The sequence below is a fragment of the Microchirus variegatus genome (assembly GCF_963457635.1).
Source record: "Microchirus variegatus genome assembly, chromosome: 13".
In the NCBI taxonomy this organism is placed as follows: domain Eukaryota; kingdom Metazoa; phylum Chordata; class Actinopteri; order Pleuronectiformes; family Soleidae; genus Microchirus; species Microchirus variegatus.
The window spans coordinates 28,290,877-28,318,703 of record NC_139814.1 but is presented as its reverse complement, the minus strand read 5'-3'; the positions used below and the strand labels follow the sequence as shown (position 1 = coordinate 28,318,703).

Sequence of the window (27,827 nt, the reverse complement as noted above, 5' to 3'; positions counted from 1 at the left end):
ATACTATGTCATCAAGAAAATGTCATACTACGCTATTTCCTCCAAAATTGGACAATTTTTTTGAAAAAAAATGTTTTGGTCCAAAATTTGACAAAAACGTCATACTACTATGTCGTCTAAAATCTGACTTTTTTTTTTAATTTCTTTTTTTTAGCCCAAAATGTGACCAAAACGTCATACTATACTATGTCATCATCAAAATGTCATACTACGCTATTTCCTCCAAAATCTGACAATTTTTTTGAAAAAAAATGTTTTGGTCCAAAATGTGACCAAAACATCATACTATACTATGTCGTCCAAAAAAAATCTGATATTTTTTTTAATTTCTTTTTTTTAGACTAAAATGTGACCAAAACGTCATACTATACTATGTCGTCGACCTCAATGTCATACTACACTATTTCGTCCAAAATCTGATATTCTTTTTTAATTTCTTTTTTTAGCCCAAAATGTGACAAAAACGTCATACTATACTATGTCGTCCAAAATTGGATAATATTTTTGAAAAAGTTGTTTTGCTCAAAATGTGACCAAAACGTCTTACTATACTATGTCTTAAACCTCAATGTCATACTACATTATTTCGTCCAAAATCTGACAATTTTTTTGAAAAAAAATAAATTTGGTCCAAAATTTGACAAAAACGTCATACTATACTATGTCGTCAACCTCAATGTCATACTACTCTATTTCGTCCAAAATCTGACCATTTTTTTGAAATAAAGAATTTTGGTCCAAAATTGGACAAAAAGGTCATACTATACTATGTCGTCCAAAATCGGGAAAAATATTTGAAATTTTTTTTTTAGCCCAAAATGTGACCAAAACATCTTACTTTTGTATGTCGTCGACCTCAATGTCATACTACACTATTTCGTCCAAAATCTGACCATTTTTTTGAAAAAAAGAATTTTGGTCCAAAATTCGACAAAAACGTCATACTATACTATGTTGTCAACCACAATGTCATACTACACTATTTTGTCCAAAATCTGACCATTTTTTTGAAAAAAACATTTTGGTGCAAAATTTGACAAAAACGTCATACTATACTATGTCGTCCAAAACTGGATAATATTTTTGAAAAAGTTGTTTTGCCCAAAATGTGACCAAAACGTCTTACTATACTATGTCTTAAACCTAACCCCTAACCCCTAACCCTAACCCTAACCCTAACCCATACTACACTATTTCGTCCAAAATCTGACAATTTTTTTTGAAAAAAAAAAACTTTGGTCCAAAATTTGACAAAAACGACATACTATACTATGTCGTCCAAATTCGGATTTTTTTTTTGAAATTTTCTTTTGGCCGAAATGTGACTAAAACGTCATACTATACTATGTCGTCAACCTCAATGTCATACTACTCTATTTCGTTCAAAATCTGACCATTTTTTTGAAAAAAAGAAATTTGGTCCAAAATTGGACAAAAAGGTCATACTATACTATGTCCTCCAAAATCGGGAAAAATATTTGAAATTTTTTTTTTAGCACAAAATGTGACCAAAACATCTTACTATACTATGTCGTCGACCTCAATGTCATACTACACTATTTCGTCCAAAATCTGACTATTTTTTTGAAAAAAAGAAATTTGGTCCAAAATTTGACAAAAACGACATACTATACTATGTCGTCCAAATTCGGATTTTTTTTTTGAAATTTTCTTTTGGCCGAAATGTGACTAAAACGTCATACTATACTATGTCGTCAGCCTCAATGTCATACTACACTATTTCGTCCAAAATCTGACCATTTTTTTGAAAAAAGAATTTTGGTCCAAAATTTGACAAAAATGTCATACTATACTATGTCGTCCAAAATCAGAAAAAAATTTAGAATTTTTTTTTAAAGTCCAAAGTGTGACCAAAACGTCATACTATACTATGTCGTAGACCAAAAAGTCATACTACACTATTTCGTCCAAAATCTGACAATTTCTTTGGAAAAAAAAAATTTGGTCCAGAATTTGACAAAAACATCATACTATATACTATGTCGTCCAAAATCGGAAAGAAATTTTTAATTTTTTTTTTACCCAAAATGTGACCAAAACGTCATACTATACGATGTCGTCCACCTCAATGTCATACTACACTATTTCCTCCAAAATCTGACCACTTTTTTTGAAAACAAAATTTTGGTCTAAAATTTGACAAAAACATACTATACTATGTCGTCCAAAATCTGACATTTAAAAAAATATATATATACTTTTGGTCCAAAATTTGACAAAAACGTCATACTACACTATTTCGTCCAAAATTGGAAGAAAAAAAATTGAATTTCTTTTTTTAGGGTTAGGGTTGTTTTTAGCCCAAAATGTGACCAAAACGTCATACTATACTATGTCGTCCACCTCAATGTCATACTACACTATTTCGTCCAAAATCTGACATTTAAAAAAAATATATATATACTTTTGGTCCAAAATTTTACAAAAACGTCATACTATACTATGTCGTCCAAAATCTGATAATTTTTTTAATTTCTTTTTTTAGCCCAAAATGTGACCAAAACGTCATACTATACTATGTCGTCCACCTCAATGTCATACTACACTATTTCGTCCAAAATCTGACCATTTTTTTTTAAAACAAAATTTTGGTCTGAAATGTGACCAAAACGTCATACTATACTATGTCATCAAGCAAAATGTCATACTACACTATTTCCTCCAAAAATCTGACAATTTTTTTGCAAAAAAATGTTTTGGTCCAAAGTTTGACAAAAACGTCATACTATTCTATGTCGTCATAAATTAGATTTTTTTTTTCTTTTTTAATTGTTAAATTGTGGACGACATAGTATTGTATGATGTTTTTGTCTCACCGATGTTCCCGGCGGCGGCCGCTGGGGGCGCTGCTGCAGCGGTGTGCGGCGACAGCGGTAGCGGCAGAAGGAGACGCAGGAGGCGGTTACAGTGAGAACATGGAGACGCTGAGAGCGGCGGTGAAGCAGCGTTTGTCCGCGGCCGCTGAGGACATTTTCAGCCTGTTTGAAAGAACCATCGCGGAGTTTGAGGCGGAGATGATTCGACAACTGAAGCCCGAGCTGAACGCTCCAGACCCGGGGCTTTTTATCTCAGGTCAGGTGTTCGAGTCCCGACGTCCGCGAGACAGGCCGGTCATTATGCTAGCCACAGTTAGCCACAGTTAGCTAAGAAGATGCTCGGTGGCTCCAGTTGTTGTTTAGCCGCTAACCGTTAGCTTCAGAGAATAAAGTTTGATGCGTCTTTGGTGTTTTTGTGTTTCAGACATTTTAAACTCCATTTAGATTGAGTTCATGCTGTTAGCTCTAGTTAGCTTCAGTGAACTACTGTTGTTAGCTTCAGTGAAACAGTTGTTAGCTCCACTGTACAGCAGTTAGCTGCCTGCTGCGGTTGCTACAGTTAGCATTTATGGCTGAAATGTTTTCATCGGTAAATTTCAAACATGAGAGAAAGTGTGTTTCTCTTCCTGACCTGCAGGTGGCAGAGAGGAGCAGGAGGGGCCACAGCGCCGCCACATGAAAGTGGAAGAAGTGTGGACCAATCAGGAAGCAGCTGCTGTGTGCGACGTCACCGCTGTGACTGTGAAGATGGAGGAGGAGGAGGAGGATCCTAAATCATCTCATCTTCACGGTCAGAGTCACAGCGAGGAGAACCGAGCAGAACCAGCCAGAACCTCAGCTCCACTCCTGCTTCATCATCGAGCTCCAGATCCTCACGTCTGCTCTGATTGGACGACGCACACAGGAAACGAGTCGCACGGACACGGCGGGAAGTCGCACCGTTGCTTAGAGTGTGGCAGCGAGTTCAGTCAAAGCTCCAACCTGAAGACGCACATGAAGATTCACACGGGAGAGAAGAAGTTCTGCTGCTCGCTGTGCGACAGAAGCTTTGTGCAGAAGATCCACCTGCTGCAGCACGTGTCCACGCACAGCGCTCAGAAGATGTTCAGCTGCAGCGTCTGTCACAAACGATTCACTCTGCATTATCAGCTCAGGAAACACCTGCGTCTCTGCGCCGGCTCCTCCTCCTCCTCCTCCTCCCACCTCTACGGCCAGGAAGTGCCGGGGGGCGTGGTCACGGACGAGGGGCGGGGCAGAAAGAAGCAGGTGATCTGCCCCGAATGTGGCGACGCGTTCGGCTCCAAAGACTCACTGAGGAGACACTTTCGTACTCACACGGGAGAGAAACCGTTCGGTTGTCCCGTCTGTGGACGTCACTTCAGAGACCGTGGGAACATGGGAAAACACATGGTCATTCACACGGGGGAGAAACGCTTCGGCTGCGACGCCTGCGGACGACGCTTCACCTGGAAAGTTCAGCTGAAGAAACACAAGTGTGACGGCGGGAACGCCGCGCAGTGAAGAGAGACGAGAAACACTGCCCCCTGGTGACAGACTGAACATGCAGCTGATGTTTACTGCCTGGAGAACGTTTACACGTCGCAGTAAAAAACACACACCATAATTTAACTTACTTGGCATCAGCGATGTTAGCGACGCTGACGTTAGCATCCGGAGTCAGCACTTCCTGGTCAACAGCTAACGATAGCGTCCCCGACTTTAAATACATGAAGACACTTTAACGTTTTCCCTAAACCTCGGTTTGTTTGAAGATGAACTCGACGAGTTAAAATAAACCGTCTTCACCTCAGTCACGTCCTCTCCATGTCCTCGTCCTCTCCATGTCCTCCATCATGTCCTCGTCCTCTCCATGTCCTCGTCTTCTCCATGTCCTCCATCATGTCCTCGTCCTCTCCATGTCCTCCACCATGTCTTTGTCTGTAGTTCTTTATAATAACATTAAAAATAACATATTTATAATAACATTAAAAAGTGACGACAGATGCTTCAAAGTTACTGAATAATCATGTGTTCATTTACATGTGAAGTGTTAAAGTGAATCTACAGTGTTTCTACAGTTTAACCGTGTTAAACACAGTGTATGTTATAATTATAATTATTATAATAATATGTATTTAATAGACGTCGTTCTTCAGGGCCAGAAAACCTGTATTCTCTTGAGTGTCCATCAGGGGGCGACTCACTGGTCTGTATGTAAGTCTGTGAGGAAATGTCTTCTTCTGTTGTGTTTCTGATGTTTCCATGAAGCAATAGACGACTGTATAGCGACATCTAGCGGTGAAGCTGCACATTACAACACAACCCTGTATTTACAAATGTAAATAAGTCTGTTCATTAAAAACATTTTCACTGATGCAGTTTTTCTGCTTATATGAAAAACTTCATAATGAAAACTGTGCTCTGTACTTGTACACACAATATAAACACACACACATACGTACTGTGTACACACAATATAAACACACACATACGTACTGTGTACACACAATATAAACACACACACATACATACTGTGTACACACAATATAAACACACACATACGTACTGTGTACACACAATATAAACACACACACACATACACATACGTACTGTGTACACACAATATAAACACACACATACGTACTGTGTACACACAATATCAACACACACACATACACATATGTACTGTGTACACACAATATAAACACACACACATACACATATGTACTGTGTACACACAATATAAACACACACATATGTACTGTGTACACACAATATAAACATATACTTTGAATGGAAACAGAAAAATATACTGTTATATTTCATCATTTAATTCAGCAAACGGGATATAATGTATATATACATACACACACACACACACACACACACACACACACACACACACACAATTTGGTTCAGTGGGTCTGTGGTGGTGCTTTTATTTTGAAGAGTGACCCGGAAGTGATGGCTGGCCTCGCTCTTCCGGTGGAGCGTTCATGTCTGACAGTGACGGTTTGAGAGAAAATGTCGGCGCTCGTGAGTCTGAAGGTTTTCGTGCGGCAGCGCCTCACCGCGGCCGTGGATGAAATCTGCGCACATTTAGACCAAAACATCGGCGACTTTGAAGAGGAGATGAAGCGGCGCGTGCTCAAAGAACTGTTCGCGGCGCGAGGTCTGTCCCTTGCTAAGCTACAGTTAGCTAACACCGGAAATGCGCACACACTTGCAGTAAATGCTACTGTTAGCGGCAGCTAGCCGTTAGCTGCTAACAGCTGTTTGAATTGCGGTTTTATTTAGAAACAAAGTCATGAAATTCAACTCAACTTTATTGATAAAAACAACACAAACAGAATCTCCTGTTAAAGCAGTTTTTCCCTTCATTGTCGCGTGAGTCACGTGACGCTGCTCACTGTTGCCATGGCGACGGCAGGAAACTCCAGTTTGAACTTAGACATTTAGACATTTATTTAGACTTCAACTGAACTCAGTAATAAAAACTGACCTATGATAGGGTTAGGTTTGGTTATAGTATTATAATAATAATAATAATATTAATAATACTGATAATAGAGGATAGAAAACTAGAAAAGAACATAAATAACTGAACTCTTCAAATGTAAATTCTCAAAACGACTCAGTTGTGGAAAAACTGTAATAAATAAAAAAAAACTCACGACAGTCTCGACGTGTGACGTAAACAGGAAGTGAGCGACAGTCTTCCTGTCGCAGACATGATCGCCCTCCTGTGGTCTCCTGTGTTTTTGTTTAGAGGTCCAGTCTGTAACATTGTTCCTGTTTGTCTGTTACATTTAAACACAAACTGAAAACTCTTTGAAACGCTGAGTCATCAGTGTTTGTGTCTGTTTGTCCTGCAGACGTCCAGCAGCTGCAGCACCAGTGGTGGGCGGAGCCTGAGCGTCCACGCATCAAAGAGGAAGTGGAGGAGCTGTGGACCAATCAGGAGGAAGCTGCTGCCGTCGCTGCTGTTCCTGTGAAGAGCGAAGAAGACGAGGAGACGTCTGAGTGGACTCTGCTTCATCATCAGAGTCTCAGCGAGGACAAAGAAGAAGAAGAAGAAGCGAACAGAACCTCAGCTCCAGGTTCTGAGGACGACTTGTTCAAAGTCTCTGAGACCGAGGTCAGCGTTGATTGGACGGAGACGACTCGACGCGAATCACACGGACGATGTGACAAAGTTCACCGCTGCTCTGAGTGCGGGAAACAGTTCAGTCAGAACTCTAATCTGAAGACTCACATGAGGCTTCACACCGGAGAGAAACCGTTCAGCTGCTCCGTCTGTGGGAAGAGCTTCGTCCAGAAGATCCACCTGACGCAGCACATGCCCACACACACAGGTGAGAAGCTCTTCAGCTGCAGACTCTGTCACAAACGCTTCATCCTTCACTATCAGCTACGCAAACACCTGCGCGGCTGCCGCGGCGTCCAAGACGACTACGACCAAACGCCGCAGCTTCATCAGGGTCACGACCACGAGGCCGGACCAGAACCCAGCGGGAGCTCCGGTCCAGACGGACATTTAGAACCGCTGAGCGAAGACGAGGCGTCTCATTGGTCGGAAACAGAAACCAACGTCAGCGACGACGGTCGCGCTCGACCGCACGGCTGCGACGTTTGTGGGAAACGTTTCACGTGGAGAATCCAGCTACGAAAACACGCCAGACTTCACTCGGGTGAGAGGACGATATTCACGTCGTCGTGTTTACAAAACAACATTTGACTGAAGTTGGGGGGCGGAGCTCTGAGGACCAATGACTTGTCATTTTGTCAAAATGTAGCTGCTATTGCTAACAGACTGACAGATGCTGCCCCCTGGTGGTCACAGGTGAACCTCAAAGATTTCTTTTAATGAAATGTTGAAATAAAAACACGACGTGATCGACTTTAAACAAAGAAGTTTTGTCTTTAGCTCCACCTCCACCAATTCTTTAGCTCCACCTTCACCAATTCTTTAGCTCCACCTCCTCTGAGTAACTTTAGCTCCACCTCCACCAATACTTTAGCTCCACCTCCTGTGCTCTGAGTAACTTTAGCTCCACCTCCTGTGCTCTGAGTAACTTTAGCTCCACCCCCTGTGCTCTGAGTAACTTTAGCTCCACCTCCTGTGCTCTGAGTAACTTTAGCTCCACCCCCTGTGCTCTGAGTAACTTTAGCTCCACCCCCTGTGCTCTCCATGCTATGGTTAGCGTGCTAATATCCAGCGTCTTTTTCCTTTGCTCATTAATGTCGTGAATATCGTCTCTTCCTCAGGTGAGAATCTTTGTGTCGGTGAACACGCCTCCTCGCAGCTTCATGAAGGTCAAGGGTCACCGACTGAAGTCACCAATGACGACACGGTGACAGAGGAGGAGGGGCGGAGCAAGAAGAAAGTGTTTCCCTGCTCCGAGTGCGGGAAAATCCTGCGATACAAAGATTCTCTGAGGAAACACAGACGCACTCACACTGGAGAGAAACCGTTCGGCTGCTCCGTCTGTGGACGACACTTCAGAGACAGAGGAAACCTGGGTCAGCACATGGTCACTCACACCCGGGAGAAACCATTCTGCTGTCACCTCTGTGGGCAGGGCTTCAGCTGGAGGAAACAACTGAAGAAACACAGCTGTGACACAGGTCAGAGGTCACTGATCACAGGTCACTGATCACATCAGTGAACATTAAACTTAAATTATTTTTTTTTATCACTTCCTGTCATTAATTTTATTTTATTATCTTTTATAATATGTTCCTTTATTATTTCTGTAATCTTTGATGTTGTTTGTTCATTAATTGCACGACACAAGAAACAAACAAATGAATATAAATATATATGAAATCATGAATTGAATGAAAAGCTGTTGAAATCACTGAGATCAGTTGTTAATGATCTTTGTATGAAAATAAAGAGAAGATCACTCCAATCAGACTGGAATAGACCCCAGAGCATGCTGGGAAATGTAGTTCTTTATTAGAACATATGATAACTCTTCACACTGAGTCACTGTTTATCTGTTTATTAAAGAATATGATGACTTTAATGTCAAGGTGTTGTTTTACCTGTAGACCACATCAGACCAGATCTGTAGACCACACCAGACCTGATCTGTAGACCACACCAGACCTGATCTGTAGACCACATCAGACCAGATCTGTAGACCACACCAGACCTGATCTGTAGACCACACCAGACCAGATCTGTAGACCACACCAGACCTGATCTGTAGACCACACCAGACCAGATCTGTAGACCACACCAGACCTGATCTGTAGACCACACCAGACCAGATCTGTAGACCTCACCAGACCAGATCTGTAGACCACATCAGACCAGATCTGTAGACCACACCAGACCAGATCTGTAGACCACACCAGACCAGATCTGTAGACCACACCAGACCTGATCTGTAGACCACATCAGACCAGATCTGTAGACCACACCAGACCAGATCTGTAGACCACATCAGACCAGACCTGTAGACCACACCAGACCAGATCTGTAGACCACACCAGACCTGATCTGTAGACCACATCAGACCAGATCTGTAGACCACACCAGACCAGATCTGTAGACCTCACCAGACCAGACCTGTAGACCACACCAGACCAGACCAACATACTAATCGGTAATTTTCTGGAATCTCGAACGTGATCTGACCTAAGATGGCGGCGAGACTCGCGCATGCGCAGCAGGACCAGGTCTGTGTTCCGCAGTGAGAGAGAAACAGCGCAGAAAAGCAGCGAAATGTCCGCAGTGTAGCGGACTGTGCTGCACGAGGACAGACAACAAGACCACGAGACACGGGGGGTCCTGTCCCCGTGACCCCGTGTCCCCGAGAGCGGCTCACCGAGCGGCGAACGGTGGCTAACAACAGCTAACAGCTAACAACAGCTAACGCTAACGGTGGCTAACAACGGAGGAGACGGACGGTGAAGACAGAGGAGCAGGTCAGAGCGTGTGTGTGTGTGTACAGCGAATGTACATATATGTGTATATATATATATATATAAATACACATATATGTACACACGTATATACTATACATTTGCTTTGCTTACTATATAATATATATTATATAGTAAGCAAAGGTAAACATCAGTATAAATATGTGAAATATCACATGTAACATGAACGTCCTCTTATCTGTCTCTCAGAGGTCAGAGGTCGTACAGAGGTCAGAGGTCAGGATGGAGAGCAGCTTGTAGTGAAGCTGAGATCTTGATGTTGACTGGTGATCATGAGGAAAGTCATGAGATGGAAGCAGAAGCAGACAGTGAGCAGCAGCTCGTCCTCTATCAGAGACAAGATCAGAGCAGAAACATCGTCCAATCACAGGAAGAGGTGAAGAAGCATCAGGACACACTGTTGGAGATGGTTTGTCAACCTGAAGTCAAGTTCCAGCTCAAAGGTGAGTCAAAGCACAAAGTTGTGACTCTAACAATATTTCTCCAGACAACAATAGAGCAGCTTTAAGTTTCCAGAGCACAACTGTTCACTTTATTCACCCTTTGTTTCACTAATTTAACATTAGTGAAACTCTATGTAGATGACACTCAGCTCCACATGAAGCTCATCAGGTCGTTCAGGTCTCAGTCTGACCATCACCGCTGTTTTCATTAAAGTGTCTCTACTGTCTCCTGCAGACGTCCAGCAGCAGCAGTGCAGCTCCAGTGTGGACCAGGAGGAGGCGCCAGAGCGCCGCCACATTAAAGAGGAAGAGGAGGAAATGAGCATCAAACAGGAGGAGGAGGCTGAGATCATTGCTGTGACTGTGAAGAGTGAAGAAGATGAAGAGAAACCAGAGTCCTCACATCTTCATCATCACAGTCTCACTGAGGACAACAGAGACCACTGTGGACCAGGACCAGGACCAGGACCAGGTCCACGTGGTCCTGAGGACCAGACTGAAGACTCTTCTGAGACTGAAGACAGTGACGACGACTGGAAGAAGAGCAGTGAAGTGAGAGGAGACACTGGTGAGAAACATGAGTGTAAAGAGAAACCCTTCAGTTGCTCTGACTGTGGGAAAAGATGTCGACGTAAAGAGGGTTTGACCAAACATCAGAAGATCCATACAGGTGAAAAACCATTTGGTTGCTCTGAGTGTGGGAAAACATTTAGTTGTAAGAATAATCTGAAGGAACATGAAGAAAGTCATAGTGGAAAGAAACCATTCAGTTGCTCCAAGTGCGGGAAAAGATGTAGACGAAGAGGGGATTTAAAGAAACATGAGAAGATTCATACAGGAGAGAAAAGGTTTTGTTGTTCCGTGTGTGGGAAACAGTTTCTGAAAAAGAGTAATCTGAAGATGCATCACACCGTTCACACAGGAGAGAAACCATTCAGCTGCTCTGTGTGTGGGAAAAGATTCAGAGAAAAGAGTCATTTAAAGACTCATCAGAGAGTTCACACAGGAGAGAAACCGTACGGCTGCTCTCAGTGTGACAAGAAGTTTAGCCGTAGAACTAATCTGAAGGAACATGAGAAGGTTCACACTGGAGCTAAACCCTTCGTCTGCTCTGAGTGTGGGAAGAGATTTAGTCGTAAGACGAACCTGAGGGAACATGAGAAGGTTCACACCGGAGAGAAACCATTCCACTGTTTCGTCTGCGGGAAAAGATTCAGGAGAGGAAGTGATTTGATGACTCATGAGAAGTTTCACACAGGAGAGAAACCGTTCAGTTGTTCTGTCTGTGGCAAACGCTTCATTAAAAAGAGTCACGTCAAGACGCATGAGAAAAGTCACGCAGGAGACAAGTAGTTTCTGCCTACAGGGGGCGCTGCTGAGGAGCTGTGTGTGTGTGTGTGTGTGTGAAAACAATCAGCTGTTCGGACTAAAAAATAAAAGTCTGAAACAAAAGAAAAATGATGACGTTCAATAATAAACTGAGTGAGAATTAAAGGCTTCATTTACTGCATGACTTTAATGATGTTCATTATCACAATGAATGAAACGTTAAGTTGATCAACCAGAATAATTCAAATATAACAGTTTTATATATATATACATATGTGTGTGTGTGTGTGTGTATTAGTGCTGTCAGTTTAAACGCATTAAAAAACAACAAAATAAAGGACTTTTCTAATGAGAAAAACTGTTCATGTTAATGTTGTTTTCAATAAAAACATCTGATGATAAACTTTACTGTTTTTAACAAGAAAGATCAAAATGTGACTCAACTTTGACTTTAATTGTTTGACAGCACTACTGTGTAAATATATATAGACACATATACACATATATACATACATGAATGGATTTCCCACCACAGTCACAGATCAGCTTTTTCAGAACCTGACGACGTTTAGCTGAGCTCATGCTAACGTGTGATGTCATCAGACTGCCGGCCTCTGATTGGTCAGAGAGAGTCGTGAGTGTGCGACAAAGACGACAACGTCCAACTGTAGATGAAGATAAACACACTTCAAAATCCTCTTCAACATTTAACAAAAAACATCAGGACGACTCTGACGCAGGAACACTGTGTTTGTGTCCTGTTGTGTTACCTGTTGTTTCCTGTTGTGTTACCTGTTGTGTTACCTGTTGTTGTTTCCTGTTGTTGTTTCCTGTTGTGTTACCTGTTGTCGTGTCCTTCTTTAATCTTTGTCGCTCTCTCACAGGAACACTGTGTTTGTGTCCTGTTGTGTTACCTGTTGTGTTTCCTGTTGTGTTACCTGTTGTTTCCTGTTGTTGTTTCCTTCTTTGTCGCTCTCTCACAGGAACACTGTGTTTGTGTCCTGTTGTGTTACCTGTTGTGTTTCCTGTTGTGTTACCTGTTGTTTCCTGTTGTTGTTTCCTTCTTTGTCGCTCTCTCACAGGAACACTGTGTTTGTGTCCTGTTGTGTTACCTGTTGTGTTTCCTGTTGTGTTACCTGTTGTTTCCTGTTGTTGTTTCCTTCTTTGTCGCTCTCTCACAGGAACACTGTGTGTTTGTTGTGTTTCCTGAATCACACAAATACACATTAGTATGTTCTAAAGTCATGTAACTGAACTAAACACAAGGAATGCAGTGAATACAGTAATCCTCCTAATGACCACACGGGGGCGCCGCAGACCGTGTCATTACAACGTAACACAACAACTGTAATAAAGTTGTGATCATTAACAGTGTCACGTGTCACGGACACATTTATAGTTTATAAAGTAAACAGTTGTATTTGAAACATCTGCGTCTTAACGACGTTAATGTGATCTTTTTATAACATGTTTATCATGACGAGAAAGTCACGTGACCAACGGAGGACGAGCGAGTCACGTGACCAAGTTAGTAGCATGTAGCAGCGGCTAACCTCATTAGCTCAGGTTAGCTGCTGTCTCTGACCTGCTCCTCTCTGTCTTCATCTCCTCTGCAGTTAGCCACGGTTAGCCTCCGTTAGTTAGCCTCCGTTAGCCACGTATAGCCTCCGTTAGTAAGAGTTAGCCGCAGTTAGCCTCCGTTAGTCACGGTTAGCCCCCGTTAGCAGCAGTTATCATCCGTTAGCAACAGTTAGCCGCCGTTAGCCTCCGTTAGTTAGCCGCCGTTAGCCTCCGTTAGTTAGCCGCCGTTAGTCACGGTTAGCCCCCGTTAGCAACAGGCAGCCGCTCGGTGACTGGAGCCGTGTCTTCCTCGCATGCGTGAGTCGCTCCGCCATCTTGTTTGTTTATAATTTGTTGTTCGTTTTCTGATGGAAACACAGACTCTGATCAGGTCCAGTTTTGTCCTCATTGAGACCAAAACCTGGTTCTAATGAGGTTGTGGTTAAGGTGATGAAATGATGAAGTGATGAAATGATGAAATGATGAAATGATCTTCATGACTTCATCTCACGTCCAGATGACTTTAAATAATAAGATGTTAATGATTCTGAACATTTAGAACAAACTGGATTTGATTTACTGTCAAACAAACACCAGACTCATGTGAACATGATGCATCATGGGAAATTCATTAATTCATCCTCCACATCACGATCACAGGGTCATGGTGGAGCCAACACGTCCATCACATGTCACCTGTCCGTCACATGTCACCTGTCCATCACATGTCACCTGTCCATCACATGTCACCTGTCCGTCACATGTCACCTGTCCATCACATGTCACCTGTCCATCACATGTCACCTGTCCGTCACATGTCACCTGTCCATCACATGTCACCTGTCCATCACATGTCACCTGTCCGTCACATGTCACCTGTCCATCACATGTCATCTGTCCATCACGTCACCTGTCCATCACATGTCATCTGTCCATCACATGTCACCTGTCCATCACATGTCATCTGTCCATCACATGTCACCTGTCCATCACATGTCATCTGTCCATCACATGTCACCTGTCCATCACATGTCACCTGTCCATCACATGTCCATCACATGTCACCTGTCCGTCACATGTCACCTGTCCATCACATGTCATCTGTCCATCACATGTCATCTGTCCATCACATGTCACCTGTCCATCACATGACATCTGTCCATCACATGTCATCTGTCCATCACATGTCACCTGTCCATCACATGTCATCTGTCCATCACATGTCACCTGTCCATCACATGTCATCTGTCCATCACACGTCACCTGTCCATCACATGTCACCTGTCCATCACATGTCATCTGTCCATCACATGTCACCTGTCCATCACATGTCATCCTGGAAAATGATTAATCAGAATTTAAAAAGCAGCTGATGATCTTTGTCAGAAGGAAACACATAAAACTTTGTTGTTGTCACAAATGTAACGTGATTGTTGTCTTAAATGTCTCTTCTGTCTCCTGCAGACGTCCAGCAGCTGCTGCTGCTCTGCAGCTCCAGTGTGGACCAGGAGGAGGCGCCAGAGCGCCGCCACATTAAAGAGGAAGAGGAGGAAGTGAGCATCCAACAGGAGGAGGAGGCTGAGATCATTGCTGTGACTGTGAAGAGTGAAGAAGATGAAGAGAAACCAGAGTCCTCACATCTTCATCATCACAGTCTCACTGAGGACAACAGAGACCACTGTGGACCAGGACCAGGACCAGGACCAGGTCCACGTGGTCCTGAGGACCAGACTGAAGACTCTTCTGAGACTGAAGACAGTGACGACGACTGGAAGAAGAGCAGTGAAGTGAGAGGAGACGCTGGTGAGAAACTTCTGATGAAACATGAGAAGAAACGCTTCAGTTGCTCCGAGTGTGAGAAAAGTTTTACTCAAAAACGTGATTTAAGGCGTCACAAGAAAACTCACACCGGTGAGAAACCGTTTGTTTGCTCCGAGTGCGACAAAAGATTTTTTCAAAGTCGAGCTTTGAGGGAACATGAGAAGATCCACACTGGAGAGAAACCCTTCAGCTGCTCTGAGTGTGGGAAAGGATTTAGACGAAAGAGTGATTTAAGGAAACACGAGAAGATTCACAGTGGAGAGAAACCCTTCCGCTGCTCTGAGTGTGGGAAAAGATGTTGTCGAAAGAGTGATTTAAAGAAACATGAGAAGATTCACACAGGAGAGAAACCTTTCAGCTGCTCCGTCTGCGGGAAAAGATGTAGTGAAAAGGGTGATTTAAGGAAACATGAGAAGATTCACACAGGAGAGAAACCCTTCAGCTGCTCTGAGTGTGGGAAAAGATTCACCGCTAACAACCGTCTGCAGTCACACAAACGAATTCACACCGGAGAGAAACCGTTCAGCTGCTGCGAGTGCGGGAGAAGATTTAATCAAAAGTGTAATTTGAGGAAACACGAGCGAACTCACACGGGAGAGAAACCGTTCAGCTGCTCTGACTGTGGCAAGAAATACAGTCGAAGGTTTGATTTGAACAATCACCAGAAAGTTCATACAGAGAAGTTTGACAAAGTCCACGTCGTCATGGTTTTACATCCAACCATCGCTTTGAATTCTGGGAAAATCTGAAGACGTTTGATGTAAATGCTGTAATATGTGACAAGATAGTGATATTCTATTAAAAATCACTGATTAAATATTCATGAGACAAAATGTTTCTCATTTTCATGAAACAAAATCAAAACTGAAGAATTGTGTTATTTTCTTTGTTGAACTGATTATTTTATTACAAATCAAATCAAACGATCAACAGTTTAGTGAAAAAGTCAATAACGATGTTTACATTAAAGTAGAACTATGATAGTCTGAGCTAAGCTAAGCTAAGCTAACCTCATGAATGTGTGTGTGATGTTTCAGGATGAAGAAGAAGAAGAAGAACCACAGAAGTTCAATCACCTGATTTTCACTGACTGTCTCTTTAAATGCACATGAGACACAGGAAATGACGTCAGCTAACAGCTAACAGCCGTTAGCATCTAGAAAAGCCATCTCTATTGTCGTCATATATAAAACGGACCATGTTTCCTTCATCATGACGTCATCACATTTATGACAGAATGAACCTTTAATTTAACCACAGAGACTCACTAATGACGTCAGAACCAGGTTTTGGTCTCCATGACGACGACTGAGAGAGGGCGGGGCGGGGGAGAGAGCGTCACGTGACCAGGTTAGCAGCACGTAGCAGCGGCTAACGTCGTTAGCGCAGGTTAGCTGCTGTCTCTGACCTGCTGAGTGCAGCCTGACCTCTGACCTCTGACCCGCTCCTCTGTGTTCGTCCTCCGCTTCACCGTCTGTCTCCTCCGCTGTTAGCCACCGCTAGCTGTTGTTAGCCACCGTTAGCGTTAGCTGTTGTTAGCCACCGTTCGCCGCTCGGTGAGCCGCTCTCGTGGACACGGGGTCACGGGGACAGGACCCCCCGTGTCTCGTGGTCTTGTTGTCTGTCCTCGTGCAGCACAGTCCGCTACACTGCGGACATTTCGCTGTTTTTCTGCGCTGTTTCTCTCTCACTGCGGAACACAGACCTGGTCCTGCTGCGCATGCGTGAGTCTCTCCGCCATCTTGTTTACGTTTGTTTACAAATAATTAAAAAGCCTCTTTTTTCTGATGTAAACACAGAGCTTGTTCAGGTCCAGTAGAGTCCTCATGGAGACAAAACCTGGTTCTAATGAATGTGTGGTTTAAATAAAGGTCAGATCTGAACGTCTTATTCACTATAAACTAACTTTGTCTCCTTCAGATCTCAGAGGACAGAGGTCGTCCTCAGTGAGCAGCAGAAGAAGAAGCAGAGGTCGTACAGAGGTCAGAGGTCGTACAGAGGTCAGAGGTCAGGATGGAGAGCAGCTTGTCGTGAAGCTGAGATCTTGATGTTGACTGGTGATCATGAGGAAAGTCATGAGATGGAAGCAGAAGCAGACAGTGAGCAGCAGCTCGTCCTCTATCAGAGACAAGATCAGAGCAGAAACATCGTCCAATCACAGGAAGAGGTGAAGAAGCATCAGGACACACTGTTGGAGATGGTTTGTCAACCTGAAGTCAAGTTCCAGCTCAAAGGTGAGTCAAAGCACAAAGTTGTGACTCTAACAATATTTCTCCAGACAACAATAGAGCAGCTTTAAGTTTCCAGAGCACAACTGTTCACTTTATTCACCCTTTGTTTCACTAATTTAACATCTGTCTCCTGCAGACGTCCAGCAGCAGCAGTGCAGCTCCAGTGTGGACCAGGAGGAGGCGCCAGAGCGCCGCCACATTAAAGAGGAAGAGGAGGAAATGAGCATCAAACAGGAGGAGGAGGCTGAGATCATTGCTGTGACTGTGAAGAGTGAAGAAGATGAAGAGAAACCAGAGTCCTCACATCTTCATCATCACAGTCTCACTGAGGACAACAGAGACCACTGTGGACCAGGACCAGGACCAGGACCAGGTCCACGTGGTCCTGAGGACCAGACTGAAGACTCTTCTGAGACTGAAGACAGTGACGACGACTGGAAGAAGAGCAGTGAAGAATCTTCTGTAAGTGAAGACAATGAGGACGATTGGACAGAGATCAGTGAAGTGAGAGGAAACACTGAGGAGAAACTCATCTGTTGTGAATGTGGTGAAGGATTTGATCACGAGTCACTTCTGAAGACGCACCAGGACTCTCATTTTAAAGAGAAACCGTTTAGTTGCTCTGTTTGTGGGAAAAGATTTGGTCAAAAGGGTTATTTGAGGAAACATGAGAAAATTCATACTGGAGAGAAACCGTTTATTTGCTCTGATTGTGGTAAAGGCTTCACTGCAAAGAGCAGTTTACAGTTACACGAGAAAATTCACACAGGAGAGAAACCGTTTAGCTGCTCCGAGTGTAGTAAGACATTTAGAAAAAAGAGTCATCTGAAGACGCATCAGAAAATTCACACAGGGGAGAAACCGTTCAGTTGTTCTGACTGTGGGAAAAGATTTAATCAAAAAAGCAATCTGAAGTTACACGAGAAGAATCACGCAGGAGAGAAACCGTTCACCTGCTCCGAGTGTGGCAAAAGATTCAGTCAAAAGGGTAATCTGAGGGAACATGAGAAGATTCACACCGGAGAGAAACCGTTTGATTGTTCTGAGTGTGGGAAGAGATGTCGACTAAAGAGTGATTTAAAGAAACATGAAAAGATCCACACAGGAGAGAAACCGTTCATTTGCTTCGAGTGTGGGAAACGTTTCAGACTCACATGTGATCTGAGGAAACATGAGAAGAGTCACACAGGAGAGAAACCATATGTTTGCTCTGAGTGTGGGAAACATTTTAGTCAAAAGAACAATTTGAGGAAACATGAAAAAAGTCACACGGGAGAGAAACCGTACATTTGCTCTGAGTGTGGAAACAGATTCAGTCGAAAGAACAATCTGAGAGAACATGAGAAGATCCACACAGGAGAGAAACCCTTTCACTGCTTTGAGTGTGGGAAGAGATTCAGAATAAAAAGTGATTTGAAGAAACATGAAAAAATTCACACGGGAGAGAAACCGTTTAGTTGCTCTGAGTGTGAGAAAAGATTTATAAAGAAGAGCAATTTGAAAACACATCAACAGATTCACACCGGAGAGAAACTGTTTGTTTGTGACTGTGGACAAAGATTTAGACAAAAGAGTCACATGAAGACGCACCAAAAGATCCACGGAGACAAACTGTGGCTGATCTGAGAGAGGGAGACAGTTCAGGACCAGAACCTGGGACCCAGGACCAGAACCTGGATCAGACAGAAAGTGTTGACTGTGTCATTTTCATATAATGAAGACGACATTTCCACTGTTTGTTGTTTTAATGACGTGGAATAAAGTATTTCCTCTTCATTAATAAACAGAAATGTTTATATATATATATATATATATGTATATGTATATACATATATATATATATGTATATGTATATATATATAAATATATATATACATAAATATATACAGTATGACGTGTATTCATCATCTGTGATATTTGGATTGTTTTCATGTTTTTATATTCAAATATCTGCAGTACAACGTTCTGTTCTAACGTCACATTTGAACCTTTTATGTTAAACATCAACACAGTTGTTTTTATTTTGATTTATTTGCCGTTTATTAAAAGTGAAAAAACTCAAGTTTGATAACAATTATTGATGTGGTGAAGTTGATCCTCACAGAAGACAGGGGGCAGCACTGATAACTATCTCCTGATGGTGGGTGGAGAGAATGGCTCATTATTTGGCAGACTAACTTGGTGGGTGGAGAGAATGGCTCATTATTTGGCAGACTAACTTGGTGGGTGGAGAGAATGGCTCATTATTTGGCAGACTAACTTGGTGGGTGGAGAGAATGGCTCATTATTTGGCAGACTAACGTGAGGGTGAATGTTACTCACGTCTCTGCTGTGGTCGTCCTCGTCTCAGTGGACGTCCACAGATCTGTGTGCTGATTGGTCCTCGTCGTCATGTGATCAATAACAAAACCATCACAACTAGGAATTTACAAACAACTGGACTAAGTCATTTTATCTGGTTCAACGGTTCATCACATTCACTCAGTCACTCACTCATTCACTCATTCACTCACTCATTCACTCACTCATTCACTCACTCATTCATTCATTCACTCACTCACTCACTCATTCACTCACTCATTCACTCATTCACTCACCCAATTAATCATTCATTTATTCACTCACTCACTCATTCATTCACCCTCACATTCATGAACCTCTTCATGGTTTGGACTCTGGAAGGAAACAGAAAAAAATATTATAAATTACTTTATTTAAAAAAACATTTTCATACATGTATACATACATATGTGTATGTATACATGTATATGTATATGTACATGTATACATACATATGTGTATGTATACATGTATATGTACATGTATACATACACATATATATACACACGTGTGTATGTATAAACAGGGACAGGAGCTGAGAGCTGTAGACTTTCGTTTTTACTCAAGTTAAAGGAAAAAATTCATTTTTTAACATCATCATAACAAATTAATCCAATTTCAATTTAAAATCCCTTAATGGTCCAGCCCTAATATATATATATGTGCATATATGTATATATATATATGTGTATATGCACACATATACACATATATATAACAATAAACAAGTGACAAACACTCACTTCAGCCTCGTTTTCACTTTCTACATTTTACGCAGAATAAACCTTTATTTTAACGTCCGTCACAGTCAATGTTCTCGTCTGACTATGTTTCACTGCTGAGTCATGGTTAATAAGCTCCGCCCCCTCGTGGTTGTGGTCCAGTTGTGAGTCATGGTTACTAAGCTCCGCCCCCTCGTGGTTGTGGTCCAGTTGTGAGTCATGGTTACTAAGCTCCGCCCCCTCGTGGTTCTGGTCCAGTTGTGAGTCATGGTTACTAAGCTCCGCCCCCTCGTGGTTGTGGTCCAGTTGTGAGTCATGGTTACTAAGCTCCGCCCCCTCGTGGTTCTGGTCCAGTTGTGAGTCATGGTTACTAAGCTCCGCCCCCTCGTGGTTGTGGTCCAGTTGTGAGTCATGGTTACTAAGCTCCGCCCCCTCGTGGTTCTGGTCCAGTTGTGAGTCATGGTTACTAAGCTCCGCCCCCTCGTGGTTGTGGTCCAGTTGTGAGTCATGGTTACTAAGCTCCGCCCCCTCGTGGTTCTGGTCCAGTTGTGAGTCATGGTTACTAAGCTCCACCCCCTCGTGGTTCTGGTCCAGTCCTGGTGATTTCCAGTTGAACCTTTTCTCTCTCGTGTGAATCGACGTGTGAACGTTTCTCAGTCGTGTGAAACTTTTCCCACAGAACGAACAACAGAACGGTTTCTCTCTGCTGTGAATCTTCTCATGAGCTTTGAGATTGTTCTTATGAATAAACCCTTTACCTCACGTGGCAAATCAAAGGTTTCTCTGCAGAACTTTCTTCCGGGTGTGATTCATTGTTGGACGTTCCCTCCGAGCGTCAGTGAGTTCTCATGTGAATCATCAGACTCGTCTTATAACAGAACCATGAACCACATTCAGATCAATGAAAGGGTTTCACTCTCAGGTGAATTCTCGAGTGTCGCTGAAGAGTTGATTTCTGATAAAAACTTTTCTCTCAGAACAACTGAACGTTTTCTCCACGGTGTGAATTTTCTCGTGTTGCTTGAGATTGTTCTTGTGAATGAATCTTCTGCCACACATAGAGCAAACAAAGGGCTTCTCTCCTGTGTGAACCCTGACGTGTTTCATCATTTCACTCCGATGACGGATTTTTTTCCCACAGTGGATGCAGGTGAACGGCTGCTCCCCCGTGTGGTGGTCCTTTAAACTGTCTCTTTGACTGAATCTTCCCTCACACTGTGAGCAGCTGAACGGTTTCTCTCTGGTGTTGACGCTCATGTGTCTCACTGTGTCGTTCTTCCAGCTGAATTTCTTTCCACACACAGAGCAGCTGAACGGTTTCTCTCCTGAGTGGATCTTCTCATGTTCTTTGAGGTTGTTCATATGGATGAACCGTTTACCACAAACAGAGCAAATGTATGGTTTCTCTCCAGTGTGGACTCTCATGTGTCTCACCATGTCATTCTTTCTGATGAATGTTTTGCTGAACTGTTTCTGTCCTGTGTGAATCTTCTCATGATCGCTCAGATAACTCTTCACAATAAATCTTTTCCCACACACAGAACAACTGTAGGGTTTTTCTCCTGAATGGACTCTCATGTGTTTCACCATGTCCTTCTTCCTGGTGTACGTCTTGTCACAGCGTGGACATTTGAACGTTCTCTCTCCTGAATGAACTTTCTCATGCTCTTTTAAATCACCCTCATGTACAAAGTGTTTGTCACACTCAGAGCAGGTGAACGGTTTCTCTTCGGCGTGAACCGTCATGTGTCTCTGCAAATTTCCCTTTCTGTTGAAACTGCTGCCACAAACAGAGCAAGCGAACGGTTTCTCTCCTGAGTGAATGGTCGTGTGTTTGGTCAGACGTGATCTTTGTTGAAATTGTTTACCACACACAGAGCAAGTGAACGGTTTCTCTCCGGTGTGAATCTTCTCGTGCTCCTTCAGCGCCTCCTTTTGGCTGAAGTTTTCTCTGCACTTAGAACAGCTGTAGAGAATCAGTCCTGTGTGAATCTTCTCGTGATCTTTCAGATTGTCTTTCCTGTTGAACCTCTCAGCACAAACAGAGCAGCTGAACTTCTTCTCTCCAGAGTGAGTTCTCTTGTGTCTCACCATGTCGTTCTTGCGGCAAAATGTTTTCCCACAATCAGAGCAGGTGAACGGTTTCTCTCCCGTATGAATTTTCTCATGACCCTTTAAGTTGTTCTTATGGATGAATGTTTTCCCGCACACGGAGCAGCTGAACGGTTTCTCTCCCGTGTGAATCCTCACGTCTCACCATCTCACTCTTTCTGTGAAAGCGTTTGTCGCAGCCGAAGCAGCTGAACGGCTTCTCATCTGTGTGGTTCTTCTCATGATACTTCAGGTTGTCCTCGTGGATGAAGTGTTTCCCACATTCAGAGCAGCTGAACGGTTTCTCTCCTGAATGAACTCTCAGGTGTCTCTTCAGACTGAAGTTGTGTTTAAAGCGTTTTCCACACTGGAGACAATGAAACGCTGTGAGAAGCCTTTTCTCTGAAGCAGACTCCAGGTGTGAAGCAGACTCCAGGTGTGAAGCAGACTCCAGGTCTGGTCTGGTCTTCTTCCAGTCTCCGTCACTGACGTCTGTCTCAGAAGACAAATGTCCAGAGTCTTCTCGTCCTCCACAGTGTGAGGACTCTGCTTTCTCTTCATCTTCTCCACTCTTCACACAGACGTCAGTGAACTGAATCACTTGTGTCTTCACCTCCAGCCTCTGAAGCTCCTCCTCCTCCTGGTTGATGGACAGTTCTTGCTCCTCCTCTTTGATGTGAGGATGCTCTGGTTCCTCCTGGTTCACACTGGATCTCCACTGAAGCTGCTGAACGTCTGCAGGAGACACAAACACTTTAGATCATTTACGAATACATTTGTGCTGAGTCATTTCAAAACAAACTAACATGAACTTTACAGAGTGAACACTGACACACACACACACACACACACACACACACACTGCGGTCAAATCAGCGGCACGTTTTTTCCTAGTGCGTGAATCTACTAACGTTTACGTTAATTGTAATGAAACAGCACTGAAGAGCTGGGAGTGACAGTGAGTTGTTATAGATTTATCCTCCTGAACTGAACATCATCATCATCATCATCATCATCATCATCATCATCATCATCATCATCATCATCATCAGCAACAACCCGGAACAAAACCCCGACGTTATGGATGGTTTTTTATTTATCTATTTTTTAAAACTTTGTTTTTACAGAGGATTTCACCAGAAAACTCAAAGAGGAACAAACGAACAGAAAACTAGAAACTAGTGAACAAAGTACTCCCCAGAATACCTGCAGGTATTATATGAAGTACTTTTACTGTGTACCTTTGAAGTAATCCTGTCAAAATCCCTCACAGAGGACAAGATTAAGGCTGAATCCCAATTCCACCCTTAGCCCCTCCCCCTTCTCCTTTGTCGAGTTCACCTTGACCCTCAAAACAGAGTTGATAGAGTTTAGGGCTAAGAACGTCCTAAGAAATGAGACACACCTCCATTACGTCATCACGTCGTCCGGACTTGACGCTCGTGGATTGTTACATCAACAAGCTGATGTGATGTTGTTGATGTAACAATCCAAAAATGACGTCTTCACAAGTTATGTCTGTTTCCTGAGCTATTTTTCTGTTTTTACGACTGTCAGCTGTTAAACAACGACATCTGTGAGGAGTGTTCACACACACACACACACACACACACGCACGCACGCGCACGCGCACACACACACACACACACACACACACACACATATAGCGATAGCAGCTACATAACCACTTACGAAAGGAACGCCGGGATAGTCGCCGGCTACGACTAGCTAGTAATTCAAAACAAACTTGACTAGTGATTCAGAAACACCGTTGACAATTGAAGAAGATCACAATACAATCATTACACATGACTGTTGTCATTAAAATACTGAATATACATTTGTGCGAATCTTTAACGACCAGCTTTCAAACTTCACTGACAGATGACGCGGTGGAAGCTGCGAAAAGTGTGATCCTGAGGAAGCTTCGTTTCAAACGTTACTCTACAGATTAGTCCTTTAACCTTTAACCTTTAACCTTTAACCCTAACTCTACAGATTAGTCCTTTAACCTTTAACCTTTAACCTTTAACCCTAATGAGAAATGAGACAGACCTAAACTCACATGAACGTGCAAAAACAAGGGTGAAGGCGTGGAATTGTGATTCAGACTAAGTCGATTTCTCCCAAATTTGACATGGAATAAAAAGCTTATTTTCCATAAATAGTCCATACAATAGATTCATACAAAACTCAACTAAGTACTTCATAGAGTACATGTATGAATAATATCAAGTACTTTTACTGTGTTCCATCATGATGATGATGATGTTCAGTTCAGGAGGATAAATCTATAAAGACTCACAGTCACTCAGCTCTTCACTGCTGTTTTATTACGATTACCGTAAATGTTAGTAGATTCACGCACTAGGAAAAAACGTGCGGCTGATTTGACCACAGTGCACACACCCACGCACACACAGACGCGCGCGCGCGAACACACACACACGCACGCACACACAGACGCGCGCGCGCGAACACACACACACACTCACCGTCCATCTCCGCCTCCGTTAGCCGCAGCTGTCTGCGCGAGGACAGGGTCCGTGTGTCTGTCCTCGCGCAGCAGAGTCTTCGTCTGTCCTCGCGCAGAGACACTGAGGACATTTGTCTCTCGGGACACTTTGACTCAGAGGCTCCGCATCGACACTGCGCGTGCGTGTGTCTGTCCGCCATCTTGGTTTGACAGCTGGGTACGGAAACACCGCTGGGACAAACTTCGAAAAAAAACAACAACAAATAATTCGCAGCAGTAAAGTGTGGTGTGAACATTAACAGCGCCACCTGCTGGACTGGAGGGAAAATACACTGAATTCATGTCCCAGACAGTATTTAAATATAAATACTTCATTTACATCAAATAAGTAAAAATACAAACATCGTGTTTTTATTGATTTATTTCTGCTCGTGTATAAAACACGTTATTCATTATTGTAACGAATAATTGTTTTTAATGATCATTTATAAATAATGATATTAATCTGTGATAAAACAACACAACTGAACTCCAGCTGCTGTTTACAGGTAAAAGGAACCACAGCGCCACCTACTGTCATCATCAAAGATGATTCATCTATCACCATGGTTACAGTACAAACATGTCATCAATCCAACATCATGATGTCATCAATCCAACATCATGATGTCATCAATCCAACATGATGATGTCATCAATCAAACACAGATTTCATAAACTCTGAGTTTCTTTGTTTCTTCACCAAAGTAAAAGGTTAATGTTGAGGATGTTTTCAGCGCGGTCACATGACTCAGTGTTAAACTCACTCGGCCACACCAAAGTCCACACAGGAGCTGCTGCTCCTCTGCTGCCTCCTGTGGTCACTGTGTGTCATATCGGTCAATCAAACACTGAAGAGACAAAGGAAGACATTTGAACTCAGTGTTGGAGGCAGCAGTGACACAGAGTGACCACAGGAGGCAGCAGTGGATCAACTGGCCTGTGTGTGTGTGTGTGTGTGACAGTGAAAGAAGCTCCGTCACGACGCGTTCATGACTCGTCAGCATCTACTTCCTGTTGACCTTTGCCCTGAGCGTGGGCGGCGTGCAGCTTCATGTGTCTTTTCAAATGTCCGGTGACGGTGAAGCGTTTGCTGCAGACGCTGCAGGAGAACGGTTTCTCGCCCGTGTGGATCCTCATGTGGATTTTCAGACTTCCCTTCTGAGCGCAGCGTTTCCCGCAGACGCTGCAGGAGAACGGTTTCTCGCCCGTGTGAACCCTCATGTGTTTGTTCAAATCTCCTTTTTCAGCGCAGCTCTTGTCACAGAAAGGACAGGAAAAGGGTTTCTCGCCCGTGTGAACCCTCATGTGTTTCTTCAGGTCTGTTTTCTGAGTGCAGCTCTTCCCACAGACGCTGCAGGTGAATGGTTTCTCGCCCGTGTGGAACTTCATGTGTCTGCTGAGATGTTCTTTCACGTGAAAACGTCTGTCACACACGGAGCAGCCGAAGGGTTTCTCTCCCGTGTGAATCCTCATGTGCCGCGTCATGTTTCCCCTCCCACTGAAGCTCCGCCCACAGAATAAGCAGGTGTACGGCTGCTCTCCAGTGTGACACCTCATGTGAGCCGTGAGCGAGCCGCTGTCTTTGAAGGTTTTGTTGCAGCCGGTGCAGGAGTACGGTCTCTCTCCAGTGTGGTCTCTGATGTGTCTGTTCAGGTTCCCCTTCAGGCTGAAGCTTTTATCGCAGTAGGAGCAGGAGAACGGTTTCTCCTGAGAACACGTTTCAGAAGCTCTGTGTGACTGCGTCCACTCACAGTCGCCATGACGATAATCTTCTGGACCTGAGTTCCTGTTGGGTTGTGGTTCTCCACAGTCCTCTCTGTTCTCCTGATGATGAAGCTCATCATCGTCCTCCTCCTCTTTAATGTGTGGACACTTGAGGTCCTCCTGGTCCACAGGGGGGCGCCACCTCTGCTGCAGCTGCTGGACATAACATCTGTCATTACTGATTATTATTCTATTATTATTGTTATTATTTTGTTGTTGTAAGGTGAACATGTGCCATGAAAGGTGCCGCTAAATAAAATGCATTATTATTATTATTACAACACACACCAGCAGCTCCTGTGTCCCTGTGAGCTAAAATCACTGGTTTTCTCTATGGACTTTGGTGTGGGAGAGTGAGTGGTTTACAAACTTCCGTTTTAATTAGTGAACATGTTTTTACAATGTTGTCATAAACTGACGTACATTTTATAAAGTGATTCTTTTGTTAAAATCTGTTTTACCTCACTCTCCCACACCAAAGTCACTCACTCTCCCACACCAAAGTCACTCACTCTCTCACACCAAAGTAACTCACGCTCTCACACCAAAGCCCATAGAGAAAACCAGTGATTTTAGCTCACAGGGACACAGGAGCTGCTGGTCCTCTGCTGCCTCGTGTGGTCACTTTGTGTCACTGAGTTAAGTCTAAAGTAAATATTTTAAAATCAGTCATTGTAAGTTAGTGATGGAGGCAGCAGTGGATCAACAACTCCTGTGAACTCCTGTGTGCTGTGATGTTAAAATCACTGGTTTACTCTATGGACTTTGGTGTGGGAGAGTGAGTGACTTTGGTTTGACACAAACGTGAATAGTCTGTGCAGCAGCCTGACCTCTGACCTCTGACCTCTGACCTGCTGTGTGCAGCAGCCTGACCTCGGGCTTCAGCACGGCCTGGAGCAGCGCCCTCTGGCGGCAGACCTCCTCCACGGTGTCCTCAAACAGAGCTAGGATGTCCTCCGCCGCCGCCGTTAGCCGCTCGGTGAGCATCGCTCTCAGCGCCGGGACTGGAGCTCTTTCTTCTTCTTTGTTCACCTGCAGCAGAAAGTCTTCAGCGGCGGCGATGATCCGCTCATGGACCGAGACCCGCAGCTGCTGAACGGCGCACATTTGACCGCTGTTTGTCTCTCACTGCGGACAAAAGACACGGAGACACAGACAGTGAGGGACAGACAGAGACGGAAGTAAACACACGGAGTTCCGCGTCGACGACGGTG

The 27,827-nt window shown here is 43.6% G+C and overlaps 7 protein-coding genes across 7 annotated transcripts; 5 read left to right on the top strand and 2 right to left on the bottom strand.

Moving 5' to 3' along the window:
* Positions 1-2,928: 2,928 nt before the first annotated feature.
* LOC310936306 (uncharacterized protein) lies at positions 2,929-4,998 on the top strand. Its single transcript, XM_083900345.1, has 2 exons — positions 2,929-3,093; positions 3,475-4,998. Exons 1-2 carry the CDS (start codon positions 2,937-2,939, stop codon positions 4,356-4,358), a joined length of 1,041 nt encoding a protein of 346 aa, XP_083756471.1. The 5' UTR covers positions 2,929-2,936; the 3' UTR covers positions 4,359-4,998.
* Positions 4,999-5,835: 837 nt separating this feature from the next.
* LOC310936302 (uncharacterized protein) lies at positions 5,836-8,531 on the top strand. The gene is made up of 3 exons (XM_083900341.1): positions 5,836-6,009; positions 6,713-7,528; positions 8,106-8,531. Exons 1-3 carry the CDS (start codon positions 5,862-5,864, stop codon positions 8,492-8,494), a joined length of 1,353 nt encoding a protein of 450 aa, XP_083756467.1. The 5' UTR covers positions 5,836-5,861; the 3' UTR covers positions 8,495-8,531.
* Positions 8,532-9,547: 1,016 nt separating this feature from the next.
* Positions 9,548-11,796, top strand: LOC310936303 (uncharacterized protein). Its single transcript, XM_083900342.1, has 3 exons — positions 9,548-9,776; positions 9,984-10,237; positions 10,473-11,796. Exons 2-3 carry the CDS (start codon positions 10,051-10,053, stop codon positions 11,588-11,590), a joined length of 1,305 nt encoding a protein of 434 aa, XP_083756468.1. The 5' UTR covers positions 9,548-9,776; positions 9,984-10,050; the 3' UTR covers positions 11,591-11,796.
* A 1,273-nt stretch (positions 11,797-13,069) lies between these two features.
* On the top strand, positions 13,070-15,764 carry LOC310936305 (uncharacterized protein). Its single transcript, XM_083900344.1, has 2 exons — positions 13,070-13,444; positions 14,591-15,764. The coding sequence occupies exons 1-2, from the start codon at positions 13,441-13,443 to the stop codon at positions 15,694-15,696; spliced, it is 1,110 nt and encodes a 369-aa protein (XP_083756470.1). The 5' UTR covers positions 13,070-13,440; the 3' UTR covers positions 15,697-15,764.
* Positions 15,765-16,308: 544 nt separating this feature from the next.
* Positions 16,309-19,230, top strand: LOC310936297 (uncharacterized protein). Its single transcript, XM_083900336.1, has 3 exons — positions 16,309-16,671; positions 16,868-17,181; positions 17,315-19,230. Exons 2-3 carry the CDS (start codon positions 16,995-16,997, stop codon positions 18,802-18,804), a joined length of 1,677 nt encoding a protein of 558 aa, XP_083756462.1. The 5' UTR covers positions 16,309-16,671; positions 16,868-16,994; the 3' UTR covers positions 18,805-19,230.
* Positions 19,231-25,739: 6,509 nt separating this feature from the next.
* Positions 25,740-26,334, bottom strand: LOC310935720 (uncharacterized protein; the record flags this gene model as incomplete). Its single annotated transcript, XM_083899654.1, has 1 exon — positions 25,740-26,334. One exon carries the CDS (start codon positions 26,332-26,334, stop codon positions 25,837-25,839), a length of 498 nt encoding a protein of 165 aa, XP_083755780.1. The 3' UTR covers positions 25,740-25,836.
* An 82-nt stretch (positions 26,335-26,416) lies between these two features.
* On the bottom strand, positions 26,417-27,724 carry LOC310936307 (uncharacterized protein). The gene is made up of 2 exons (XM_083900346.1): positions 27,458-27,724; positions 26,417-26,769 (listed from the first exon to the last, which is right to left on the bottom strand). Exons 1-2 carry the CDS (start codon positions 27,718-27,720, stop codon positions 26,511-26,513), a joined length of 522 nt encoding a protein of 173 aa, XP_083756472.1. The 5' UTR covers positions 27,721-27,724; the 3' UTR covers positions 26,417-26,510.
* Positions 27,725-27,827: the final 103 nt, after the last annotated feature.

What these genes read in the sequence shown, in the direction of transcription:
- LOC310936297 (XM_083900336.1), top strand. Translation starts at nt 16,995, where the DNA reads ATGTTGACTGGTGATCATGAGGAAAGTCATGAGATGGAAGCAGAAGCA. An exon ending in AGTCAAGTTCCAGCTCAAAG is followed by an intron (nt 17,182 to 17,314) that starts GTGAGTCAAAGC and finishes TGTCTCCTGCAG; the next exon opens with ACGTCCAGCAGCAGCAGTGC.
- LOC310936307 (XM_083900346.1), bottom strand. Translation starts at nt 27,720, where the DNA reads ATGTGCGCCGTTCAGCAGCTGCGGGTCTCGGTCCATGAGCGGATCATC. An exon ending in CTGCACACAGCAGGTCAGAG is followed by an intron (nt 26,770 to 27,457) that starts GTCAGAGGTCAG and finishes TGTTATGTCCAG; the next exon opens with CAGCTGCAGCAGAGGTGGCG.
- LOC310936306 (XM_083900345.1), top strand. Translation starts at nt 2,937, where the DNA reads ATGGAGACGCTGAGAGCGGCGGTGAAGCAGCGTTTGTCCGCGGCCGCT. An exon ending in CCCGGGGCTTTTTATCTCAG is followed by an intron (nt 3,094 to 3,474) that starts GTCAGGTGTTCG and finishes CCTGACCTGCAG; the next exon opens with GTGGCAGAGAGGAGCAGGAG.
- LOC310936302 (XM_083900341.1), top strand. Translation starts at nt 5,862, where the DNA reads ATGTCGGCGCTCGTGAGTCTGAAGGTTTTCGTGCGGCAGCGCCTCACC. An exon ending in AGAACTGTTCGCGGCGCGAG is followed by an intron (nt 6,010 to 6,712) that starts GTCTGTCCCTTG and finishes TTTGTCCTGCAG; the next exon opens with ACGTCCAGCAGCTGCAGCAC. An exon ending in ACACGCCAGACTTCACTCGG is followed by an intron (nt 7,529 to 8,105) that starts GTGAGAGGACGA and finishes TCTCTTCCTCAG; the next exon opens with GTGAGAATCTTTGTGTCGGT.
- LOC310936303 (XM_083900342.1), top strand. Translation starts at nt 10,051, where the DNA reads ATGTTGACTGGTGATCATGAGGAAAGTCATGAGATGGAAGCAGAAGCA. An exon ending in AGTCAAGTTCCAGCTCAAAG is followed by an intron (nt 10,238 to 10,472) that starts GTGAGTCAAAGC and finishes TGTCTCCTGCAG; the next exon opens with ACGTCCAGCAGCAGCAGTGC.